This window comes from Lates calcarifer, unplaced genomic scaffold (genome assembly GCF_001640805.2).
Source record: "Lates calcarifer isolate ASB-BC8 unplaced genomic scaffold, TLL_Latcal_v3 _unitig_1383_quiver_2154, whole genome shotgun sequence".
Lineage (NCBI taxonomy): Eukaryota > Metazoa > Chordata > Actinopteri > Centropomidae > Lates > Lates calcarifer.
This window is the reverse complement of record NW_026115485.1, coordinates 1063-19466: the sequence shown is the minus strand read 5'-3', so window position 1 is coordinate 19466 and position 18404 is coordinate 1063. Positions and strand designations below refer to the sequence as shown.

General features: G+C 41.3%; 1 protein-coding gene across 28 annotated transcripts; it reads left to right on the top strand.

The window, feature by feature from the left end:
* Positions 1–1580: 1580 nt before the first annotated feature.
* Positions 1581–18144, top strand: LOC108888572 (uncharacterized). 28 transcript variants are annotated; one of them, XM_051067283.1, is made up of 22 exons: positions 1581–1656; positions 2445–2533; positions 2735–2878; positions 3155–3319; positions 4158–4239; positions 4375–4491; positions 5299–5328; positions 6105–6205; positions 6407–6550; positions 6827–6991; positions 7830–7911; positions 8047–8163; positions 8971–9000; positions 9777–9877; positions 10079–10222; positions 13752–13895; positions 14172–14336; positions 15184–15265; positions 15401–15517; positions 16150–16203; positions 16275–16505; positions 16900–18144. In XM_051067283.1, exons 1-22 carry the CDS (start codon positions 1629–1631, stop codon positions 17127–17129), a joined length of 2562 nt encoding a protein of 853 aa, XP_050923240.1. In that variant the 5' UTR covers positions 1581–1628; the 3' UTR covers positions 17130–18144. The 28 variants fall into 28 exon arrangements, with proteins under 28 accessions (XP_050923240.1, XP_050923239.1, XP_050923238.1 ...); XM_051067282.1 differs by having other exon boundaries at positions 1614–1656; positions 2433–2533; positions 6117–6205; XM_051067281.1 differs by having other exon boundaries at positions 1614–1656; positions 2433–2533; positions 9789–9877.
* The last annotated feature ends 260 nt before the right edge of the window (positions 18145–18404 follow it).

The window sequence follows — 18404 nt, the reverse complement described above, 5'->3', positions numbered from 1 at the left end:
GGACACGTACAGACTGGATAAACTGATCAGGCGGGCCGGCTCTGTGGTCGGCATGAAGCTGGACTCTCTGGTGACAGTGGCAGAGATTAGGACACTGGACAAACTGCTGGATATTATGGACAATGTCAGCCACCCTCTGCACACCGTCATCAGCAACCAGAGGAGCCTGTTCAGTGAGAGACTGCTCCTGCCCAAGTGTAGGACCAACAGGCTGAAGAACTCCTTTGTCCACCATGCCATCACGCTCTACAACTCCTCACTTGGGGGGAGGAGGAGATAGGGTAGGGTATGGAGGACAGAAGGGAGTGGTAGCCCCCCTTAAAGTGCAATAACCCACCTGGACACTCAAGTAATATACAGTTCAGCATATTTATATTTATTTATGTCAATGCCATACAGAGTCCGTTCACCCTTAATTCTACTCTATTTATATTCTTTTCTATTCTATTTATATTCTGTGTCATTTGCTAACTGTCCTGCATGCTGCCCTGTCTTTCTTTCGCAAACTGTTGTTGTACTGCCCTGTGTGATGTGTTCTGTCTGTATTTGCTGCTGGAAACATAATTTCCCAGAGGGAGTCATCCCAAAGGGATCAATAAAGTCCGTCTAAGTCTTTTTACACTGTTGAGTTCACTGTGATTTTGTGAACACTAGTTTGCACAAAAAGTGTAACAAGGACAACAGGTCTGAGTTTAGTAAAATGAAGAATAATGTGTGGCAAACCTGAAATGTAACGTCCCTGTTTGAGGATACAGGAGGATAGCAACCATCAGTGGCCAATGAACGAACAGCTGGATCAAGACAGTGTTATTTTATAGCCTACATTAAACAGCCCTTATTGCCCAGTCTGTACAGCATTACAACACCTTTTGTACTTAGATTAATGTGACAAGGAAAAACCGTATAGATGGATCAATAATGTGATTAATGAGAACATCAACATCCAGGACCTGAAGCACAAGACCACAAAAGACACAAAAGCCATTCACACACCTCAGAGAAGGAAACAAACACACTGAAAGACATGAGGACAACATGAACAGAGAGAGGCAGAATCGTTCAGTATCGACGTTCATGTCTGCTGAGAGAATCTTTCCACACAGTTGGGAAATTCCTGTTTGTCATTTATCAGATAATGAGCCTCCTCACACCCAGGACAGGCATCTCTGCTTCGTCCTGAACAGAAAAGCTGGACTGTTGCCATTTCTTGTAAGTGTTAGGGATGGCAACAGGTAAAACAGAGTATGTCACACATCAATTTACATGAAGGAAAAAACAAAGTACGTAATACGTATGTAATAAGCCACCACCTTTGACAGAGGACTAAATACACAAAAACACATGCAAGAAAAACTAAAACTCTCCATGGTGCATAATGAGCTGTTGACCTGGACAAAGTAGAACAGGTGTAAACAGGTGTTTCAAACTGTTTGATGTGAACCTCAGGAGGTTTACAGTCTGTACAGATCCTCAGACCTGTGGACTGAATAGAAAAAACAGAGGAAATGCCGTCCAGGAACTGATGCAGCTGTCAGTGAGAGTCATGTGGCTGATGAACCTGAAGTGGGAGGATTCCTTATAAAAGACGCACTGACTTACTGAACTTGACAGTCCACTCTGTTGCAGGTATGGATGATCCGGAAAACAGCTCTTCAGGTAGGGACGCTTCTCCTCAGATTATTTAGTGACTGAGAAACATTAGTATGTTATCACATGGTGATTTTGAGCTGTTAATGAATTTACATGTTTTTCCTGATGGATGTTCATTGTTAGAATGAAGGGATGCTGAGATAGTATTTCAATAGTTAAGTAGGATTCTGTGTTATCTGCTGCAGGATTCTTTAGTTTATCCAAACAAAGTGTTTTTGGAGCTTTGTTGAAAGTAAAACTGAAGGGAATCCCTGATCTTCAGGATATAAAGCTACAACTGCTTTGGTCAGCTCACCAGGTTTATATACAAACAGTTGCTGATGACACAAATGAAACATCAACAGACACCGCCTAAACTATTCTATCAAAGAGGGTGGAGTTGATAAACTGCAGACAGTCAATGCAATAGAGCACAGGTCAACAGCTCAGCACAGATTGCATTGTCTGACATGACTCCACAGGTGAATCACCTCTGAAACAGTTTAACACCCCTGAGCCTTCACGAAGGAGGACTGTTGTAGCCTCGGGCTTAGCTAGCTGTTCCTAATAAACTGGACTCTCAAGGTCAAATGTAGCTCACATTTGCACTGTTCCATTTTTGGACTGAATCTGTCACTGAATTTGTGGCCACAGTCTCTGTGTATTTAGCCTCTGATTTACCTAGTGGCTCATTGCTCAGTCAGAGTCCGGACTGAACCTGCAGGTTTCATCCATCCATTTGATTTTCCAGTGCTGATAACTCAGAGTCTGAGACATGACCCAGTGTTTGTTTAATGTGACAGATGTTTCCACAGGTGACAAGAAACACCTGGACCCATTAACAGAGCCGCAGACCACAGAGGATACACAGCAGTCATCATCAGCCGATGGAACAGACCCACAGGTTAGCTGACGGATGTAATGAGTTTACACTCAGGCACCACATTCTCATATTAAAATGGGTTTTAATGTTTTCATTTCTGTGGGAAGTGACAGAGGCAGCTTCATTTCACAGACATTTAGAACCAGTTGCAGTTTCAACACATACACAAACATCTTTTGCCAGACCTTGTATCTGATCTGAGCTCTCTGTCTCTCTCCACAGGCTGCAGACTCAGAGACTCAGAGATCCTCACAGGGAGACTCTCAGGATTCTGGACAGAAGACAAAGGGGATTTTAAAGTCACTCTTCTCTTGGTTATTGCCAAAATCTTCACGTCATGTGAACAGATCTGATGACGCGCAGGAGGTAAAATGATCCTTCTTTAGAGAGGTATTCTCACTACTGTGGGGCAGCTTTGTCTCCTGTTCTCTGTTTCCTTCAGTTTCTAGCAGAGGCAGCAGCTTCTCCACATGGATGTCGTCCACCTGATGCAGCAGCAACCGCTGTACCAGGTGGAGGTGCTGGTTCAGGACAAATGCAGGCCTTAGAGTCAGTGTTGTGGAGAAAACTGTGTTGAACAGTTATTCCATGTTTCCAAATGTTTCCTTGAATCTGATCTGAGCTCTCTGTCTCTCTCCACAGGCTGCAGACTCAGAGACTCAGAGATCCTCACAGGGAGACTCTCAGAATTCTGGACAGAAGAGTTCACAGTTCTCCAACAGTGACGAGGAAAAACCCTCACAGGAGGATCTGAAAGTCAGTCAGCTGTCTCCCTCTCCTCCTCAGAGTGACACCACTGAAGCAAAGGTAAGAATAGAGACAGGTAAATGTCATTTCTATTGACTGATTTGTATGAAATCAAAAAAAGAAAGAAAGAGGAAACCTTCATCAAAAACTCTTTTTAAAACAAACTGTAGAAAAATGACCAGGCAACACAAGAACTTATCAAGAGATAATCAGTGTTATTCACCTCACCTGTGAGTCGTCATAATGTTTTAGTCAGTTCTAGTTATATTTTAAGGTAGTGAGTTCAAGGACTCAACTCTCACTTCAACACATCTCCAGAGTTAATTTCTCAGTCTGTTTCTCTTCATTCAAAGCTCTCTGTTCAACCCAGACTTTCTGGGTGTCCACAGTAACTCTGAACTATTTGACTTTCTTCATTCTCAGTCAGAATATTAAAGGTTTGTCAGACTGAGACTCTGACTGGCTCAATGGGCAGTGATCACTACATCAGTGTTGTGTTGCAGAGACAACACTGCCACCTTGAGCTGCAGAAGTGAACAGTACTGAATCTCAGTAAGATGGGAAATGACTGAGGTCTGATGCTCACACCTCCTCAGTCCTGACAACATGTAGTGTGGGCCTGTGTGTTTAAATTATTAGTTTAATTCAATGAATCCAAATTTAGAACATACAGATGTGGTTTGTGGGTGAAACTGATCTTTCTACATTTTTCTACATTGTGATTTGTTAAACACAACAGTGCTTCCAAAGTGTGTATGTTATCAACACCACATTAAAAGAAACACACACCAATGAGTTCAAACCACACCACTGTTTACTTACATATCTCAAGTCTCCAGCCAAACAGCTGTGAGTTTGACAAATGAATGAACTAACTCGTTGATGTTTTGTGCTTCAGATTCCAGCAAACATGAAACCAGAGGAACTGACTGCGAGGCTTCAGGAACTGCAGGGGCTTATACCAGAGGATTGTATGAAGGGTATGTACAGTCATTGTTTCAATTTAATGTGTTTTTTTCCCTGAAATATTTATTATCAAATGCTTCATCATCACGTGTCATCAGATTTCAACAGATGTGTAACTCATGAACAAATAACGTCTGTTCTATGTGTAGCTGCAGAACGTTTGGTGAAGGACTACGATACAAAGATCCCAGGAGATTCAGAACATCTCTCACAGTTCTTCACTTGTTTGAAGGACTTCATGGAGTCAAACCAGAAATCTGACAAAGGTTTTTAATCATTATTTTTAACTCTACTATAGTTTACAACAGACATTAATTCTCTAACATCGCCCTCTCAGAAACAGAAGTGTCTGTTCTCACAGGACAAACTGGAGATTGTGTTTTCATTTAGTCAGCAGCTGTTGTTTCTGTGTTGTCAGTGTTAGAGGTTTCTGTCAGTCCACACTGACCTGAAGGTGTTTTACTGTAGACTGCCACAGTCCATATCCACACTGTTTCTCTGCCTGTCCCACAGGAACATGAAAAGACCACTGAGACCGATTTCTCTTTCTCTGCCAATAACATGTGGTCAGAGACCTTTGAGTTTCAGTCATTTCAAACTTCAGTAACATGATTAACCTTATCAACAGGTAAAACAGAGTATGTCACACATCAATTTACATGAAGGAAAAACAAAGTATGTAACAATCTGATGAATTTACATAAAATCCAGGCTTAAATATATATATATAAGACCCCATGACAAAATAAGCCACCACCTTTGACAGAGGACTAAATACACAAAAACACATGCAAGAAAAATTAAAACTCTCCATGGTGCATAATGAGCTGTTGACCTGGACAAAGTAGAACAGGTGTAAACAGGTGTTTCAAACTGTTTGATGTGAACCTCAGGAGGTTTACAGTCTGTACAGATCCTCAGACCTGTGGACTGAATAGAAAAAACAGAGGAAATGCCGTCCAGGAACTGATGCAGCTGTCAGTGAGAGTCATGTGGCTGATGAACCTGAAGTGGGAGGATTCCTTATAAAAGACGCACTGACTTACTGAACTTGACAGTCCACTCTGTTGCAGGTATGGATGATCCGGAAAACAGCTCTTCAGGTAGGGACGCTTCTCCTCAGATTATTTAGTGACTGAGAAACATTAGTATGTTATCACATGGTGATTTTGAGCTGTTAATGAATTTACATGTTTTTCCTGATGGATGTTCATTGTTAGAATGAAGGGATGCTGAGATAGTATTTCAATAGTTAAGTAGGATTCTGTGTTATCTGCTGCAGGATTCTTTAGTTTATCCAAACAAAGTGTTTTTGGAGCTTTGTTGAAAGTAAAACTGAAGGGAATCCCTGATCTTCAGGATATAAAGCTACAACTGCTTTGGTCAGCTCACCAGGTTTATATACAAACAGTTGCTGATGACACAAATGAAACATCAACAGACACCGCCTAAACTATTCTATCAAAGAGGGTGGAGTTGATAAACTGCAGACAGTCAATGCAATAGAGCACAGGTCAACAGCTCAGCACAGATTGCATTGTCTGACATGACTCCACAGGTGAATCACCTCTGAAACAGTTTAACACCCCTGAGCCTTCACGAAGGAGGACTGTTGTAGCCTCGGGCTTAGCTAGCTGTTCCTAATAAACTGGACTCTCAAGGTCAAATGTAGCTCACATTTGCACTGTTCCATTTTTGGACTGAATCTGTCACTGAATTTGTGGCCACAGTCTCTGTGTATTTAGCCTCTGATTTACCTAGTGGCTCATTGCTCAGTCAGAGTCCGGACTGAACCTGCAGGTTTCATCCATCCATTTGATTTTCCAGTGCTGATAACTCAGAGTCTGAGACATGACCCAGTGTTTGTTTAATGTGACAGATGTTTCCACAGGTGACAAGAAACACCTGGACCCATTAACAGAGCCGCAGACCACAGAGGATACACAGCAGTCATCATCAGCCGATGGAACAGACCCACAGGTTAGCTGACGGATGTAATGAGTTTACACTCAGGCACCACATTCTCATATTAAAATGGGTTTTAATGTTTTCATTTCTGTGGGAAGTGACAGAGGCAGCTTCATTTCACAGACATTTAGAACCAGTTGCAGTTTCAACACATACACAAACATCTTTTGCCAGACCTTGTATCTGATCTGAGCTCTCTGTCTCTCTCCACAGGCTGCAGACTCAGAGACTCAGAGATCCTCACAGGGAGACTCTCAGGATTCTGGACAGAAGACAAAGGGGATTTTAAAGTCACTCTTCTCTTGGTTATTGCCAAAATCTTCACGTCATGTGAACAGATCTGATGACGCGCAGGAGGTAAAATGATCCTTCTTTAGAGAGGTATTCTCACTACTGTGGGGCAGCTTTGTCTCCTGTTCTCTGTTTCCTTCAGTTTCTAGCAGAGGCAGCAGCTTCTCCACATGGATGTCGTCCACCTGATGCAGCAGCAACCGCTGTACCAGGTGGAGGTGCTGGTTCAGGACAAATGCAGGCCTTAGAGTCAGTGTTGTGGAGAAAACTGTGTTGAACAGTTATTCCATGTTTCCAAATGTTTCCTTGAATCTGATCTGAGCTCTCTGTCTCTCTCCACAGGCTGCAGACTCAGAGACTCAGAGATCCTCACAGGGAGACTCTCAGAATTCTGGACAGAAGAGTTCACAGTTCTCCAACAGTGACGAGGAAAAACCCTCACAGGAGGATCTGAAAGTCAGTCAGCTGTCTCCCTCTCCTCCTCAGAGTGACACCACTGAAGCAAAGGTAAGAATAGAGACAGGTAAATGTCATTTCTATTGACTGATTTGTATGAAATCAAAAAAAGAAAGAAAGAGGAAACCTTCATCAAAAACTCTTTTTAAAACAAACTGTAGAAAAATGACCAGGCAACACAAGAACTTATCAAGAGATAATCAGTGTTATTCACCTCACCTGTGAGTCGTCATAATGTTTTAGTCAGTTCTAGTTATATTTTAAGGTAGTGAGTTCAAGGACTCAACTCTCACTTCAACACATCTCCAGAGTTAATTTCTCAGTCTGTTTCTCTTCATTCAAAGCTCTCTGTTCAACCCAGACTTTCTGGGTGTCCACAGTAACTCTGAACTATTTGACTTTCTTCATTCTCAGTCAGAATATTAAAGGTTTGTCAGACTGAGACTCTGACTGGCTCAATGGGCAGTGATCACTACATCAGTGTTGTGTTGCAGAGACAACACTGCCACCTTGAGCTGCAGAAGTGAACAGTACTGAATCTCAGTAAGATGGGAAATGACTGAGGTCTGATGCTCACACCTCCTCAGTCCTGACAACATGTAGTGTGGGCCTGTGTGTTTAAATTATTAGTTTAATTCAATGAATCCAAATTTAGAACATACAGATGTGGTTTGTGGGTGAAACTGATCTTTCTACATTTTTCTACATTGTGATTTGTTAAACACAACAGTGCTTCCAAAGTGTGTATGTTATCAACACCACATTAAAAGAAACACACACCAATGAGTTCAAACCACACCACTGTTTACTTACATATCTCAAGTCTCCAGCCAAACAGCTGTGAGTTTGACAAATGAATGAACTAACTCGTTGATGTTTTGTGCTTCAGATTCCAGCAAACATGAAACCAGAGGAACTGACTGCGAGGCTTCAGGAACTGCAGGGGCTTATACCAGAGGATTGTATGAAGGGTATGTACAGTCATTGTTTCAATTTAATGTGTTTTTTTCCCTGAAATATTTATTATCAAATGCTTCATCATCACGTGTCATCAGATTTCAACAGATGTGTAACTCATGAACAAATAACGTCTGTTCTATGTGTAGCTGCAGAACGTTTGGTGAAGGACTACGATACAAAGATCCCAGGAGATTCAGAACATCTCTCACAGTTCTTCACTTGTTTGAAGGACTTCATGGAGTCAAACCAGAAATCTGACAAAGGTTTTTAATCATTATTTTTAACTCTACTATAGTTTACAACAGACATTAATTCTCTAACATCGCCCTCTCAGAAACAGAAGTGTCTGTTCTCACAGGACAAACTGGAGATTGTGTTTTCATTTAGTCAGCAGCTGTTGTTTCTGTGTTGTCAGTGTTAGAGGTTTCTGTCAGTCCACACTGACCTGAAGGTGTTTTACTGTAGACTGCCACAGTCCATATCCACACTGTTTCTCTGCCTGTCCCACAGGAACATGAAAAGACCACTGAGACCGATTTCTCTTTCTCTGCCAATAACATGTGGTCAGAGACCTTTGAGTTTCAGTCATTTCAAACTTCAGTAACATGATTAACCTTATCAACAGGTAAAACAGAGTATGTCACACATCAATTTACATGAAGGAAAAACAAAGTATGTAACAATCTGATGAATTTACATAAAATCCAGGCTTAAATATATATATATAAGACCCCATGACAAAATAAGCCACCACCTTTGACAGAGGACTAAATACACAAAAACACATGCAAGAAAAATTAAAACTCTCCATGGTGCATAATGAGCTGTTGACCTGGACAAAGTAGAACAGGTGTAAACAGGTGTTTCAAACTGTTTGATGTGAACCTCAGGAGGTTTACAGTCTGTACAGATCCTCAGACCTGTGGACTGAATAGAAAAAACAGAGGAAATGCCGTCCAGGAACTGATGCAGCTGTCAGTGAGAGTCATGTGGCTGATGAACCTGAAGTGGGAGGATTCCTTATAAAAGACGCACTGACTTACTGAACTTGACAGTCCACTCTGTTGCAGGTATGGATGATCCGGAAAACAGCTCTTCAGGTAGGGACGCTTCTCCTCAGATTATTTAGTGACTGAGAAACATTAGTATGTTATCACATGGTGATTTTGAGCTGTTAATGAATTTACATGTTTTTCCTGATGGATGTTCATTGTTAGAATGAAGGGATGCTGAGATAGTATTTCAATAGTTAAGTAGGATTCTGTGTTATCTGCTGCAGGATTCTTTAGTTTATCCAAACAAAGTGTTTTTGGAGCTTTGTTGAAAGTAAAACTGAAGGGAATCCCTGATCTTCAGGATATAAAGCTACAACTGCTTTGGTCAGCTCACCAGGTTTATATACAAACAGTTGCTGATGACACAAATGAAACATCAACAGACACCGCCTAAACTATTCTATCAAAGAGGGTGGAGTTGATAAACTGCAGACAGTCAATGCAATAGAGCACAGGTCAACAGCTCAGCACAGATTGCATTGTCTGACATGACTCCACAGGTGAATCACCTCTGAAACAGTTTAACACCCCTGAGCCTTCACGAAGGAGGACTGTTGTAGCCTCGGGCTTAGCTAGCTGTTCCTAATAAACTGGACTCTCAAGGTCAAATGTAGCTCACATTTGCACTGTTCCATTTTTGGACTGAATCTGTCACTGAATTTGTGGCCACAGTCTCTGTGTATTTAGCCTCTGATTTACCTAGTGGCTCATTGCTCAGTCAGAGTCCGGACTGAACCTGCAGGTTTCATCCATCCATTTGATTTTCCAGTGCTGATAACTCAGAGTCTGAGACATGACCCAGTGTTTGTTTAATGTGACAGATGTTTCCACAGGTGACAAGAAACACCTGGACCCATTAACAGAGCCGCAGACCACAGAGGATACACAGCAGTCATCATCAGCCGATGGAACAGACCCACAGGTTAGCTGACGGATGTAATGAGTTTACACTCAGGCACCACATTCTCATATTAAAATGGGTTTTAATGTTTTCATTTCTGTGGGAAGTGACAGAGGCAGCTTCATTTCACAGACATTTAGAACCAGTTGCAGTTTCAACACATACACAAACATCTTTTCCCAGACCTTGTATCTGATCTGAGCTCTCTGTCTCTCTCCACAGGCTGCAGACTCAGAGACTCAGAGATCCTCACAGGGAGACTCTCAGGATTCTGGACAGAAGACAAAGGGGATTTTAAAGTCACTCTTCTCTTGGTTATTGCCAAAATCTTCACGTCATGTGAACAGATCTGATGACGCGCAGGAGGTAAAATGATCCTTCTTTAGAGAGGTATTCTCACTACTGTGGGGCAGCTTTGTCTCCTGTTCTCTGTTTCCTTCAGTTTCTAGCAGAGGCAGCAGCTTCTCCACATGGATGTCGTCCACCTGATGCAGCAGCAACCGCTGTACCAGGTGGAGGTGCTGGTTCAGGACAAATGCAGGCCTTAGAGTCAGTGTTGTGGAGAAAACTGTGTTGAACAGTTATTCCATGTTTCCAAATGTTTCCTTGAATCTGATCTGAGCTCTCTGTCTCTCTCCACAGGCTGCAGACTCAGAGACTCAGAGATCCTCACAGGGAGACTCTCAGAATTCTGGACAGAAGAGTTCACAGTTCTCCAACAGTGACGAGGAAAAAACCCTCACAGGAGGATCTGAAAGTCAGTCAGCTGTCTCCCTCTCCTCCTCAGAGTGACACCACTGAAGCAAAGGTAAGAATAGAGACAGGTAAATGTCATTTCTATTGACTGATTTGTATGAAATCAAAAAAAGAAAGAAAGAGGAAACCTTCATCAAAAACTCTTTTTAAAACAAACTGTAGAAAAATGACCAGGCAACACAAGAACTTATCAAGAGATAATCAGTGTTATTCACCTCACCTGTGAGTCGTCATAATGTTTTAGTCAGTTCTAGTTATATTTTAAGGTAGTGAGTTCAAGGACTCAACTCTCACTTCAACACATCTCCAGAGTTAATTTCTCAGTCTGTTTCTCTTCATTCAAAGCTCTCTGTTCAACCCAGACTTTCTGGGTGTCCACAGTAACTCTGAACTATTTGACTTTCTTCATTCTCAGTCAGAATATTAAAGGTTTGTCAGACTGAGACTCTGACTGGCTCAATGGGCAGTGATCACTACATCAGTGTTGTGTTGCAGAGACAACACTGCCACCTTGAGCTGCAGAAGTGAACAGTACTGAATCTCAGTAAGATGGGAAATGACTGAGGTCTGATGCTCACACCTCCTCAGTCCTGACAACATGTAGTGTGGGCCTGTGTGTTTAAATTATTAGTTTAATTCAATGAATCCAAATTTAGAACATACAGATGTGGTTTGTGGGTGAAACTGATCTTTCTACATTTTTCTACATTGTGATTTGTTAAACACAACAGTGCTTCCAAAGTGTGTATGTTATCAACACCACATTAAAAGAAACACACACCAATGAGTTCAAACCACACCACTGTTTACTTACATATCTCAAGTCTCCAGCCAAACAGCTGTGAGTTTGACAAATGAATGAACTAACTCGTTGATGTTTTGTGCTTCAGATTCCAGCAAACATGAAACCAGAGGAACTGACTGCGAGGCTTCAGGAACTGCAGGGGCTTATACCAGAGGATTGTATGAAGGGTATGTACAGTCATTGTTTCAATTTAATGTGTTTTTTTCCCTGAAATATTTATTATCAAATGCTTCATCATCACGTGTCATCAGATTTCAACAGATGTGTAACTCATGAACAAATAACGTCTGTTCTATGTGTAGCTGCAGAACGTTTGGTGAAGGACTACGATACAAAGATCCCAGGAGATTCAGAACATCTCTCACAGTTCTTCACTTGTTTGAAGGACTTCATGGAGTCAAACCAGAAATCTGACAAAGGTTTTTAATCATTATTTTTAACTCTACTATAGTTTACAACAGACATTAATTCTCTAACATCGCCCTCTCAGAAACAGAAGTGTCTGTTCTCACAGGACAAACTGGAGATTGTGTTTTCATTTAGTCAGCAGCTGTTGTTTCTGTGTTGTCAGTGTTAGAGGTTTCTGTCAGTCCACACTGACCTGAAGGTGTTTTACTGTAGACTGCCACAGTCCATATCCACACTGTTTCTCTGCCTGTCCCACAGGAACATGAAAAGACCACTGAGACCGATTTCTCTTTCTCTGCCAATAACATGTGGTCAGAGACCTTTGAGTTTCAGTCATTTCAAACTTCAGTAACATGATTAACCTTATCAACAGGTAAAACAGAGTATGTCACACATCAATTTACATGAAGGAAAAACAAAGTATGTAACAATCTGATGAATTTACATAAAATCCAGGCTTAAATATATATATATAAGACCCCATGACAAAATAAGCCACCACCTTTGACAGAGGACTAAATACACAAAAACACATGCAAGAAAAATTAAAACTCTCCATGGTGCATAATGAGCTGTTGACCTGGACAAAGTAGAACAGGTGTAAACAGGTGTTTCAAACTGTTTGATGTGAACCTCAGGAGGTTTACAGTCTGTACAGATCCTCAGACCTGTGGACTGAATAGAAAAAACAGAGGAAATGCCGTCCAGGAACTGATGCAGCTGTCAGTGAGAGTCATGTGGCTGATGAACCTGAAGTGGGAGGATTCCTTATAAAAGACGCACTGACTTACTGAACTTGACAGTCCACTCTGTTGCAGGTATGGATGATCCGGAAAACAGCTCTTCAGGTAGGGACGCTTCTCCTCAGATTATTTAGTGACTGAGAAACATTAGTATGTTATCACATGGTGATTTTGAGCTGTTAATGAATTTACATGTTTTTCCTGATGGATGTTCATTGTTAGAATGAAGGGATGCTGAGATAGTATTTCAATAGTTAAGTAGGATTCTGTGTTATCTGCTGCAGGATTCTTTAGTTTATCCAAACAAAGTGTTTTTGGAGCTTTGTTGAAAGTAAAACTGAAGGGAATCCCTGATCTTCAGGATATAAAGCTACAACTGCTTTGGTCAGCTCACCAGGTTTATATACAAACAGTTGCTGATGACACAAATGAAACATCAACAGACACCGCCTAAACTATTCTATCAAAGAGGGTGGAGTTGATAAACTGCAGACAGTCAATGCAATAGAGCACAGGTCAACAGCTCAGCACAGATTGCATTGTCTGACATGACTCCACAGGTGAATCACCTCTGAAACAGTTTAACACCCCTGAGCCTTCACGAAGGAGGACTGTTGTAGCCTCGGGCTTAGCTAGCTGTTCCTAATAAACTGGACTCTCAAGGTCAAATGTAGCTCACATTTGCACTGTTCCATTTTTGGACTGAATCTGTCACTGAATTTGTGGCCACAGTCTCTGTGTATTTAGCCTCTGATTTACCTAGTGGCTCATTGCTCAGTCAGAGTCCGGACTGAACCTGCAGGTTTCATCCATCCATTTGATTTTCCAGTGCTGATAACTCAGAGTCTGAGACATGACCCAGTGTTTGTTTAATGTGACAGATGTTTCCACAGGTGACAAGAAACACCTGGACCCATTAACAGAGCCGCAGACCACAGAGGATACACAGCAGTCATCATCAGCCGATGGAACAGACCCACAGGTTAGCTGACGGATGTAATGAGTTTACACTCAGGCACCACATTCTCATATTAAAATGGGTTTTAATGTTTTCATTTCTGTGGGAAGTGACAGAGGCAGCTTCATTTCACAGACATTTAGAACCAGTTGCAGTTTCAACACATACACAAACATCTTTTGCCAGACCTTGTATCTGATCTGAGCTCTCTGTCTCTCTCCACAGGCTGCAGACTCAGAGACTCAGAGATCCTCACAGGGAGACTCTCAGGATTCTGGACAGAAGACAAAGGGGATTTTAAAGTCACTCTTCTCTTGGTTATTGCCAAAATCTTCACGTCATGTGAACAGATCTGATGACGCGCAGGAGGTAAAATGATCCTTCTTTAGAGAGGTATTCTCACTACTGTGGGGCAGCTTTGTCTCCTGTTCTCTGTTTCCTTCAGTTTCTAGCAGAGGCAGCAGCTTCTCCACATGGATGTCGTCCACCTGATGCAGCAGCAACCGCTGTACCAGGTGGAGGTGCTGGTTCAGGACAAATGCAGGCCTTAGAGTCAGTGTTGTGGAGAAAACTGTGTTGAACAGTTATTCCATGTTTCCAAATGTTTCCTTGAATCTGATCTGAGCTCTCTGTCTCTCTCCACAGGCTGCAGACTCAGAGACTCAGAGATCCTCACAGGGAGACTCTCAGAATTCTGGACAGAAGAGTTCACAGTTCTCCAACAGTGACGAGGAAAAACCCTCACAGGAGGATCTGAAAGTCAGTCAGCTGTCTCCCTCTCCTCCTCAGAGTGACACCACTGAAGCAAAGGTAAGAATAGAGACAGGTAAATGTCATTTCTATTGACTGATTTGTATGAAATCAAAAAAAAGAAAGAAAGAAAAAAAGAGGAAACCTTCATCAAAAACTCTTTTTAAAACAAACTGTAGAAAAATGACCAGGCAACACAAGAACTTATCAAGAGATAATCAGTGTTATTCACCTCACCTGTGAGTCGTCATAATGTTTTAGTCAGTTCTAGTTATATTTTAAGGTAGTGAGTTCAAGGACTCAACTCTCACTTCAACACATCTCCAGAGTTAATTTCTCAGTCTGTTTCTCTTCATTCAAAGTTCTCTGTTCAACCCAGACTTTCTGGGTGTCCACAGTAACTCTGAACTATTTGACTTTCTTCATTCTCAGTCAGAATATTAAAGGTTTGTCAGACTGAGACTCTGACTGGCTCAATGGGCAGTGATCACTACATCAGTGTTGTGTTGCAGAGACAACACTGCCACCTTGAGCTGCAGAAGTGAACAGTACTGAATCTCAGTAAGATGGGAAATGACTGAGGTCTGATGCTCACACCTCCTCAGTCCTGACAACATGTAGTGTGGGCCTGTGTGTTTAAATTATTAGTTTAATTCAATGAATCCAAATTTAGAACATACAGATGGGGTTTGTGGGTGAAACTGATCTTTCTACATTTTTCTACATTGTGATTTGTTAAACACAACAGTGCTTCCAAAGTGTGTATGTTATCAACACCACATTAAAAGAAACACACACCAATGAGTTCAAACCACACCACTGTTTACTTACATATCTCAAGTCTCCAGCCAAACAGCTGTGAGTTTGACAAATGAATGAACTAACTCGTTGATGTTTTGTGCTTCAGATTCCAGCAAACATGAAACCAGAGGAACTGACTGCGAGGCTTCAGGAACTGCAGGGGCTTATACCAGAGGATTGTATGAAGGGTATGTACAGTCATTGTTTCAATTTAATGTGTTTTTTTCCCTGAAATATTTATTATCAAATGCTTCATCATCACGTGTCATCAGATTTCAACAGATGTGTAACTCATGAACAAATAACGTCTGTTCTATGTGTAGCTGCAGAACGTTTGGTGAAGGACTACGATACAAAGATCCCAGGAGATTCAGAACATCTCTCACAGTTCTTCACTTGTTTGAAGGACTTCATGGAGTCAAACCAGAAATCTGACAAAGGTTTTTAATCATTATTTTTAACTCTACTATAGTTTACAACAGACATTAATTCTCTAACATCGCCCTCTCAGAAACAGAAGTGTCTGTTCTCACAGGACAAACTGGAGATTGTGTTTTCATTTAGTCAGCAGCTGTTGTTTCTGTGTTGTCAGTGTTAGAGGTTTCTGTCAGTCCACACTGACCTGAAGGTGTTTTACTGTAGACTGCCACAGTCCATATCCACACTGTTTCTCTGCCTGTCCCACAGGAACATGAAAAGACCACTGAGACCGATTTCTCTTTCTCTGCCAATAACATGTGGTCAGAGACCTTTGAGTTTCAGTCATTTCAAACTTCAGTAACATGATTAACCTCATCAGATTCAAAAAGGGACATGGAAGGATTCAGACTGAGGAAAATACTATTGAACCCCAACCTCATCCTTTTTGGCATCGCATTTGTATTTCTCATGGACATCAGCTCCATATGTTCTGACATAAAACAATAATGTCTTTTGGCCTCAGCTGTCCAAGATCATCCTGGGACTGCTAACAAACAGACAGCATTTTCTAAAACAATGCTTCTCTAACAGTACACATGTATCCAATCTACATTTGTTTAAAGGTTTGTTTACTTTTCTAATAAAATATTAGGAAAGAAACACAAGAGAACTCATCTAGAAAAGTCTGGGAAACCCAATCAACAAGGTGAGTGTCACTCTCAGGTGACTTCATTTAGCTTTTTATGAATGTATGTTAACAGTGTGTTTGTCTTTCAGTAAAGAACAGAGCATTGTGGTATCCAGTCACAGTGAAAGTCTTCTGTGAAGTTACTGGACAAACCTTTGGCGCTCATGAGACGATACTGCAGCAGGTGAAGAAAAAAGGCTTGACATCAACACAGGTGAAGATCACCACAGACCTGCAGAAATGTGACGTCATCATCGTCTTCTGTCCAATCGTATCTCGTGCTGGATCAGATGTGAAGGCAGCCACGAGAAATATATCAGGTAAATTAATCTGTTCACCTGTTCCAGGTCAGTGCAGGAACCAAACTCTACAGGTCATGATTTAACTCAGTAACAGGTGTGTTTGTTTTTGACTTGATGGCTGACGATAACAGCTGGTGACAGCAGAGGAGGAGAATAAAGAGTCAAGACAGGACAGGTGATCTATCCACCACTGGACTCCAGGGAAGGGAAGATAGTGAGTTAGTAACATGTATTTATGGGATATGAATCTATGCTGGCAGAGAGAGAGAGAGAGTCCTTGTTAGAGGTTGTCCTTACTACCTGCATCTTTGTTACCTGTGTTTTATTGTTATCTGTAACAAGCTGTACCTTCTGTTCCTGACAGGAAGTCCAGCTCTGACCTGTACCTCCTGTTCCTCTCTTCTCTCTGCAGGTAGTAAACCTATCATCCTGGTTCTGATGCATCACACCCGCAAACCAGATCATTCAACCGGGGGAAAGATGTGGTCTGAAACCTTTCCAGGAATCGTGTTGGAGGTTAATGTTCTCTACCACGAGACTGAGAGTGGATTACTGACATGTTCAGAAAATGATAAGGCCATCAAAAAAAATACGAAAAGAGCTGAAGAAACACCAGGTGTTGAGACTTTGACTTTCCGTTAGTGGTTTTCATTCCTGAAATTTGAACAAGGGCAACAATCAAATACTTTAATCAGAGAGATCAATGGATCAATAAGTTATATTATATATTAAATATACATTACCAGTCAAAAGTGTGGAGACCTTTTCATTTTCTACTTTTTATCACTTTCTACATTGTAGATTAATATTGAAGACATCGAAACTATGACAGAACACATATGGGATTATGTAGTGAACAAAAAAGTGTTTAACAAACCAGAATATGTTTTAGACTCTTTAAAGACGCCACTTTTTGCTTTGATGACAGCTTTACACTCCTTTAGCATCAATCTCTAAAATATCTTGTAGATACATAAAATAAAAATGCCTTGAATGAGTAGAATAAAAAGTTGATTATAAATCTTGGATGTGATATAACGTAATTATGACCAAAAGTAAAAAATGACGACAGTGAGAGTGTTTGTCTATAAATACAACAGCAGAAGCTGAGCAGCAGATGTGGACACTGAGCTGTGTTTAGGTTCACCTCTTTCTGAATGACCTCAGACATGTTTAATAATTGTACTGATCAGATCACACACAGTAAACTGACTGTCAGAGATCTGAGAGGAGGTCATTTCCTGTTTGTTAGACATGGTGAACATGTTAGATGTGATAATGTCATAAATAAAATGTTACAAAGCCACGACCAGTTTGTATCTCATCACCATCTTTAATGCCTCCCATGAGTTTATAGTACCACACCCTAACCCTAACCCTAACCACCCCTCAGTGTGATGAAGGATTCTCAGTGTAGTTGACTGATAATCCAGACCTTCCATCTCCATGGCTCCTTGTTCTTCTCTTATCTTTAGTCACAACTGTCTCATTCAGTTTCTACACTAAACTGGGTCAAAGTATTAGTGGATATTTCACACCTCAAATTAAATACACCAGACAGTTCAGAAAACACAGACTCTGCTGTGAAGTGATGTTTAGCTGCACTGAACAACCCTGTCTCCTCAAAGGACTGTTAGACACAACTGAAACAGCACATATGTTTTGATTGGAAACACCACCTCTGTTATTATTGATAGGGTGATCAACGAACAGATGTGTCCAGCTGCAGACGACCTTTCTGTACTATACTGTTTCAGTGTTGTTGTAGGTGATGTGTTTCAGCAGAGGACAGGAACTGTTGGGGCTCCATTGTGCCAATAAAACAAGAGAAAATGATACTGTAGATCTTTGTATTATCAGTATTTTAAAGAGTCAGGACCAGCTTCAGACTCTGTGTCTCTGTTGGAATCAGCAGCT

What these genes read in the sequence shown, in the direction of transcription:
- LOC108888572 (XM_018684633.2), top strand. Translation starts at nt 1,629, where the DNA reads ATGGATGATCCGGAAAACAGCTCTTCAG. An exon ending in TCCGGAAAACAGCTCTTCAG is followed by an intron (nt 1,657 to 2,432) that starts GTAGGGACGCTT and finishes TTAATGTGACAG; the next exon opens with ATGTTTCCACAGGTGACAAG. An exon ending in GTGACACCACTGAAGCAAAG is followed by an intron (nt 14,337 to 15,183) that starts GTAAGAATAGAG and finishes TTTGTGCTTCAG; the next exon opens with ATTCCAGCAAACATGAAACC.